The sequence below is a fragment of the Micromesistius poutassou genome, assembly GCF_964030765.1.
Source record: "Micromesistius poutassou genome assembly, chromosome: 9".
Lineage (NCBI taxonomy): Eukaryota > Metazoa > Chordata > Actinopteri > Gadiformes > Gadidae > Micromesistius > Micromesistius poutassou.
In genome coordinates this window covers 17,125,442-17,132,941 of record NC_140279.1, presented here as the reverse complement: position 1 = coordinate 17,132,941, position 7,500 = coordinate 17,125,442, and the positions used below count along the sequence as shown (strand labels likewise).

The following is a 7,500-nucleotide window of genomic DNA, read 5'->3' as shown; positions in this document are numbered from 1 at the left end:
GAATAATTATCCAGAGAACTCCTCAATAATCACAGTGAGGATCGTCTTCGTCACTCCTAATTGCAGCCCCTGGGTAATCAGCTACCAGGAAGCACTGAAATGTGAATTACTTGATCTTAAAATTCAATAACATACAGAGCATTATGGAAACTGTATGTGTGAAGCGCCTGATATGACTGAAGGAGGATCTGAAGGGGCTCCGGTTGATAACATAGATGAAGAAGAAGATTTCCAGGACATGTTGAATATGAACAGTGTGTTCCTTTGAGAGGTCACCTCTCCTCATGGTCTTCCATTTCATACTAACGAATAATACGGCTATGATGATGGCTTTTTGTATTGCTAGAATGTTAAAACCACCATGAGTGTTTCAGCATTGTCAAAGTCTTTGTCTGTGTGCATTGACACTGTCCAGTCCTCAAGCAACGCTGTTGTGTCCCTCTGTGCTGTCATCATTTTCAAAAAGAGTCAATGGGCGTCTATGCTTTTGTGTGTCACCGTTTCCATTTTCTTGGGTATTTTTTTTAATTTGAAATGATTCACAATTGTTCCCTTTGTGTCAGACGATAATCTCTCGGTGGCTTCAGGGCAGAGTGAAGGGGGAAAAAAAAGAAAAAGGAAAGGAAATCTATAATTACAGTAAAATACTGTACAACCGAGCATTGAGTATCACTAGCGCATAAAGCACCGTCAAGCCTCTCCAGTCTCGGCAGTCAGACACCACGGGAGACTTTGGTCGAGGACGTTAACGGAAATAAAACGGTTTCATAAATGATTCCAGGGTTTACCGTCCTCCTCCACCGCAGCGTGCCCTTGGTGGCAGTAAGGTGTTGCTGCTGCGTTGGCTGTGATGTTGTTATTGTTATAACCCGTCCATCCCCCCCCCCCCCGTCTTCACAGCGTGTCCTCAGGGCACCTTCAAGTCCTTCCAGGGGGCCGGGCTGTGCCAGCAGTGCCCCCCCAACAGCCTCTCCACCGCCGAAGCCGCCACGCTCTGCGGCTGTCGCAACGGCTATTACCGCGGTGACGTGGACAAGCCCGAGGACACCTGCACCAGTGAGTCCGTTTGGTTTGTGTGTGTGTGTGTGTGTGTGTGTGTGTGTGTGTGTGTGTGTGTGTGTGTGCGCGCGTGTGTGTGTCACTTCATTCTGTGTCATCCTGTCTATTTGCATTAATGTCTCTCTGTCTCTGTCTCTGTCTCTCTCTCACTCTGTCTGTCTGTCTGTCTGTCTGTATGTCTGTCTGTCTCTCTCTCTCTCTCTCTCTGTCTCTCTCTCTCTCTCTCTCTCTCTGTCTCTCTCTGTCTCTCTCTCTCTCTCTCTGTCTCTCTCTCTGTCTGTCTCTCTCTCTCTCTGTCTCTCTCTCTCTCTCTCTCTCTCTCTCTCTCTCTCTCTCTTCCTCTCTGTTTGCTATTGTGTCCCATAGTCTCTCCCTCATTCAACATGTTTCAATATGCTGCTGTTTAAGTGCCTCTGTGTGTGTGTGTGTGTGTGTGTGTGTGTGTGTGTGTGTGTGTGTGACTAAGGGGCTTTGCCGTCGGTAGGTAGACGGATTACAAGTGTGGACCTCAGAGCCACGCTGGCAGAGAGCTCGCTAATACAAAACTAGAGCATTTTCCGCTTCAATGTGGTTTCCATTTGCTATGCAGTCGCTCCAACAAGCAGTCTGTGGACGGATCTGGGTTAACACCATGGATCACTGTCCCTCTGTACGGCGAGAGTCCTCCAGGAGTTCACGTGTGCATAATGTCAGCCTGTGGGTTTGTGCGTGTCTGTGTGTCGCTGTGTCTCGTGTCATTGAGGTGAGCTGCATGCAACAGCGTTCGTAATAAAAGGGAGGAAAAAGAAAAAAAAAGCCCTTGTTCATTCATAAAGGTGTCAACGCTGGTTTAGATCCATGAGTGGAGCCTTTGCGAGAGAATGACCTAGAAAAATAAATGCATTTATTTGTGGGGGGGAAAATGACAGTGTTGCCCGCAAAAGCAGAGAACCGGATGCAAATCTATAGCCTGCATTTGTATGATTTACACTCTGCTCTGTATGATTAATAATTTGCATCGGAGGAGTCGTTTGAATGGGGAACAAGAAAATGATATAATAATCTAAATCGTGAATCAGATTGACACGTCATGCCGTGAACCTTTCATTGTTTTAATGAAGACATAAAGAAAAGGCTCTGCATGCTTTCCATCATTATTCATCATGGAACTATCTACGAGGACACGCGTGCCTTAATGGTCCGAGAGGCAGATTTGTATGTAAGGGAGAGTGTGTGCAAGGGTCAAATGAATCACAAGGACAGCTTATGTGGTTTCTACTGTTGAGGGTTGAGTGTAGTATATTGTGAGTGTGTTGAGAAGTCATCATTATTGATAAACAGATATCTGCGGAAATGTCAGTAATGTGAATGTAAACTGAAACATGTGCATTATATGCCCTTTATTCTATCTCCTATATTATACACTTAACAGATAACGATATGTGATTATTTTGTAATGAGGGAGGCATAAATACATGTATTTTCTTTGAAGCAGAAACACAGGTGAGGTGACTTGTGAGATGAGACTCTTAATTGACTCGCCTGAGCCTTCTCAGGAGCTCTGGGCTCACTCTGCAGTCGTTGGCCAGAAGAACTTCAAATGAATGAACACCTCAGAAGAAGAGGCGCATTCGTTTCTAGGGATGAAGGCTTTCTGTGGGCGATGCCACGGCATTCCAGGCGCTAGACCTGATCGGCTATCGCTGGGCTCTGGCTAACTGATGGCATTATCACCGAAACATCATAACCCAGGACGTCTCATTAAAACACAGCCTGGATCAACCAGGATCTGATCTGTCGAGGGGTGCAGCCTCCTCATGCTGGTCCCGGGGGGGAGCTGGGGACGCGGTGGGGTCTGGCTCTACCCCACAAGACAGACTTTACATCTTAATCACACTCTCTCTCTCCTCCTTTGTTCCTCTACCTCCCTCCCTCCCATCCATCTTCATTTTCACCCCATTCTCCCTCCCTGCCACCTTTCTCTCTCTCTCTCTATGAATCTGTGTGTGTGTCTGTGTCTGTGTCGTCTCTCTCTCTCTCTCTCTCTCTCTCTCTCTCTCTCTCTCTCTCTCTCTCTCTCTCTCTATGAATCTCTCTGTCTCTCCCCCACCATCTCTCACTCTCTATGAATCTGTGTGTCTCTCTCTCTCTCTGTCTCTCCACCACCATCTCTCGCTCTCTCTCTCTGTCTCTCTCTCTCTCTCTATGCATCTCTCTCTCTCTGTCTCTCTCTCTCTCTATGAATCTCTTTCTCTCTCTCTCTCTCTCTCTCTCTCTCTCTCTCTCTCTCTCTCTCTATGAATCTCTCTCTATGAATCTCTCTGTCTCTCCCCCACCGTCTCTCACTCTATGAATCTGTGTGTCTCTCTCTCTCTCTGTCTCTCCACCACCATCTCTCTCTCTCTCTCTCTCTGTCTCTCTCTCTCTCTATGCATCTCTCTCTCTCTCTGTCTCTCTCTCTCTTTGAATCTCTCTCTCTATCTCTCTCTCTCTCTCTCTATGAATCTCTGTCTCTCCCCCACCGTCTCTCTCTATGAATCTCTGTGTGTGTCTCTCTCTCTCTGTCTCTCCACCACCATCTCTCTCTCTCTCTCTCTCTCTCTCTCCCTCCCTCCCTCTCTCCCCCCAGGCGTCCCCTCCCCCCGTAACGTGGTCTCTCTCTCCCCCCAGGCATCCCCTCCTCCCCCCCCGTAACATGGTCTCTCTCTCCCCCCAGGCGTCCCCTCCGCGCCCGTAACGTAGTCTCTCTCCCTCCCTCCAGGCGTCCCCTCCTCCCCCCCCCGTAACGTGGTCTCTCTCCCTCCCCCCCAGGCGTCCCCTCCCCCCCCCCCCCGTAACGTGGTCTCTCTCTCCCTCCCTCCAGGCGTCCCCTCCCCCCCCCGTAACGTGGTCTCTCTCTCCCCCCAGGCGTCCCCTCCTCCCCCCCCCGTAACGTGGTCTCTCCCTCCCCCCAGGCGTCCCCTCCTCCCCCTGTAACGTGGTCTCTCCCTCCCCCCAGGCGTCCCCTCCTCCCCCTGTAACGTGGTCTCTCTCTCCCTCCCTCCAGGCGTCCCCTCCTCCCCCCCCGTAACGTGGTCTCTCTCCCTCCCCCCAGGCGTCCCCTCCCCCCCCCCGTAACGTGGTCTCTCTCTCCCTCCCCCCAGGCGTCCCTCCTCCCCCCGTAACGTGGTCTCTCTCTCTCCCCCCAGGCGTCCCCTCCGCGCCCCGTAACGTGGTCTCGGTGGTCAACGAGACCTCGGTGGTCCTGGAGTGGAGCCCGCCGCGGGACACGGGTCACCGCGGCGACCTGGTCTACAACGTCCTGTGCCGGCGCTGCCACAGCGGCGAGCGGCGGGCGTGCCAGTCGTGCGACGACAGCGTGGCGTTCTCCCCCGGCCGGCGGGGGCTGCGGGGGAACCGCGTGGAGATCAGCAAGCTGAGGGCCCACACGGCGTACGCCTTCGACGTGCAGGTCAGGCCCCCCCCCCCGGCGCCACGACGCGGCGCTGGGACGTGTGTGTGTGTGTTGCGTGTGTGTGTTGTGTGTGTGTGTGTGTGTGTCATGTGTGTGTGTGTGTGTGTGTGTGTGTGTGTGTGTGTGTGTCACGTGTGTGTGTGTGTGTGTGTGTGGTACATGCATGTGTGTGTGGTACATGCGTGTGTGTGTGTGTGTGTGTGTGTGTGTGTGTGTGTCACGTGTGTGTGTGTGTGTGCTACATGCATCTGTGTGTGTGTGTGTGGTACATACGTGTGTGTGTGTGTGTGTGTGTGGTACATGCGTGTATGTGTGGTACATATGTGTGTGTGTGTGTGTGTGTGGTCCATGCATGCATTTCTGCAAGGCAATGTAGTGTGGTGCAGTGTGTGTATTTGTCACATGTACACTAGAGTCCTAGAGTTGGTTGCATGTACCACACACACACACACACACACACACACACACACACACACACACACACACACACACACACGCCCACACACCCGTTGGTTTTATGTTACCCATCGGTGTTATGGATGCGTGTGCGGTTTAGTCTGCGTTCAGCATGTTAACAAATGTTAAGATGTTAACTTAGCGGAGGCTAACAGACTGAGTACATAGCCGCGCCGCCTCCGCAGCACGGAGGATAGCAAAGAAAAATGTGAACAATTACTACGATAGCTATCGTCTTCATAATGTCACTTCCTGGCCCATTTCCAGCCACCTCCATCTTTTGATCATTTAATAAGCGACCCTGACTCGCAGGGTGGATGTTCGTACCATAGTTGTTATAATAGACACTGGAAGAAATGCAAGGGGATGATAGAGTATCGGGTTCCACAGCCGGCCGAATGGTTCTGGCTCCTGGTCCACAATCGATCTCTAGGCGTCCTCCAACCAGATGCACTGACACCTGAGTGACTTGCTTCTCTCTTCACTGTGGGTCGCTTTCCAAAGAAATCGCCCCTGCCTGACGACAAACAGTGAATACCTGTGGAGCAACAGATGACAAAACGAACCGACAAACGGACAACAAAACACAGCTAATGTATGCTGTACGCTTGGAGCGCCCTGACAGCAGTGCTCCTGCTCCACTGTGGTTCGGGGTCCCCACTGCATTCCCTTTGTAGGCCATGTTATCCATCATTATCAATTCAGCCGACTAGACCGGCTAGTGTTTACTGCAGCTTGTTTGATCTAAAAAGAGGTCAGGGAAAAAAAAAATGCATCACGAACGGATTACTGAGTCTATTTTTTAACCAACAGGAAAATGTAGCTTATCTGTTTGCAATTCAAACTCACAGCGTTGTTCAGAGCCAGTGCTGCCAGATGTACGACACATAAGAAACGTGTTGCAGACGCACAACGCGTGATTCGGTGCTGCTTTGGTCAAGACAATGACACAAATAGTTATTGGTACTGCCAGCATGATAATTGCACACGTTTAGTGTCTCAAGTGTTTGCGATGAAACGTCTAAACAGACACAACAGGTCGTAACTCATGTTGTCTCCAGAGTGTGCTTACTCTAGTCTAATGCTACCTGAAGCCTCGGAGAACACAGCGACTGTAGCGCGCACAAGAGGCTGCAGCGCGGGGGAAGCAGGCAGATTATAGGACTGACCATTAACCGCTGTGATCAACAGGCAATCAACGGGGTCTCCAACAAGAGCCCTTATCCCGCCCAGCAACTGTCGATAAACATAACCACCAACCAGGCCGGTGAGTTATTGGTTCAGGCCTACACTTATGCATTGGTGTTTGTGTTTGTGTTTGTGTGTGTGTGTGTGTGTGTGTGTGTGTGTGCGTGTGTGTGTGGATTAGGGGAATGAAGGGGACTACAGTGCTAAAGGTAACGAGGGTCATTTATAAAACATGTGATAAGCGTGTCATCTTTTTTTCCCCTCTCTCTCTCTCTTGCTCTTTCTCTCCCTCATCCTCCCTACACCCACCCTTCATATATATTTATATATACATATATATATATATATATATATATATATATTCCCTTCAATCCTTCTTTTTATCTTCTCGCTCTTTCACACTCGGTCTCTCTCTCTCCCATTCTCTCTCGCCCTTTGACAGTGTAATTCTTCCAGACTATAAAGCGCGCTCTCGCAGTTATTGTGCCATCAATATTTTAGGCAGACAGACACCAGCGGTGTTCCCAGCGCTGCTCGTATTCAGCGTTTTAACGGCACTTTTGCTGTGATGGAAAACCCATCGCTTACGTCCGGACTGCGTTCCAAATCAACACCATAAACGTCCTTACTGTACCGACAGCGAAATGTTGTTTCTCCTCCTTCCTCTGACAAAAGTCCTGATTGTAAGTTGATTTGGATAAAGGACGTTTTGAGGGTCATGATGATTGTGAGGTTGAATCAATGTCTGACATGTTGCATTATGTAAATGGAAACCTGAAAAATGTATCAAATTGTGTCGGTTTGTCTCTATTGTGATTTGCTTGGTCATCTCAAACGGCAACAGACGATTCGTGTGATCATTTTTTGAGATTCATCAATTTCACATTTGAATCCCACCTGTTATACAAGCTGATGTTCATTCATGTCTGAGTATCAGGTTCATCATTTAATGTGCGCCATTTTGTGTGTGTGTGTGTGTGTGTGTGTGTGTGTGTCCGCTGTGTTTGTGTGTGTGTGTGTGTGTGTGTGTGTGTGTGTGTGTGTGTCCGCTGTGTGTGTGTGTGTGTGTGTGTGTGTGTGTGTGTCCGCTGTGTGTGTGTGTGTGTGTGTGTGTGTGTGTGTGTGTGTGTGTGTGTGTGTGTGTGTCCGCTGTGTGTGTGTGTGTGTGTGTGTGTGTGTGTGTGTGTGTGTGTCCGCTGTGTGTGTGTGTGTGTGTGTGTGTGTCCGCTGTGTGTGTGTGTGTGTGTGTGTGTGTGTGGCAGCCCCCTCTCTGGTTCCCATAATGCACCAGGTGAGCTCAACCAGCCGCAGCTTCTCACTGTCATGGCCGCCGCCCGAACAACCCAACGGAATCATCCTGGACT

At 49.9% G+C, this 7,500-nt stretch overlaps 1 protein-coding gene across 1 annotated transcript in view; it reads left to right on the top strand.

Moving 5' to 3' along the window:
* The window catches only part of LOC311353122 (ephrin type-B receptor 1-like), a gene marked incomplete at both ends in the record, with an annotated part of 43,290 nt that overhangs the window by 19,546 nt on the left and 16,244 nt on the right, over nucleotides 1–7,500 (top strand). Inside the window, 4 exons of the mRNA XM_084472947.1 lie at nucleotides 901–1,056; nucleotides 4,227–4,489; nucleotides 6,140–6,215; nucleotides 7,399–7,494. Coding sequence (XP_084329073.1) covers nucleotides 901–1,056; nucleotides 4,227–4,489; nucleotides 6,140–6,215; nucleotides 7,399–7,494 — 591 coding nt within the window. The remainder of the gene's footprint in view (nucleotides 1–900; nucleotides 1,057–4,226; nucleotides 4,490–6,139; nucleotides 6,216–7,398; nucleotides 7,495–7,500) is intronic.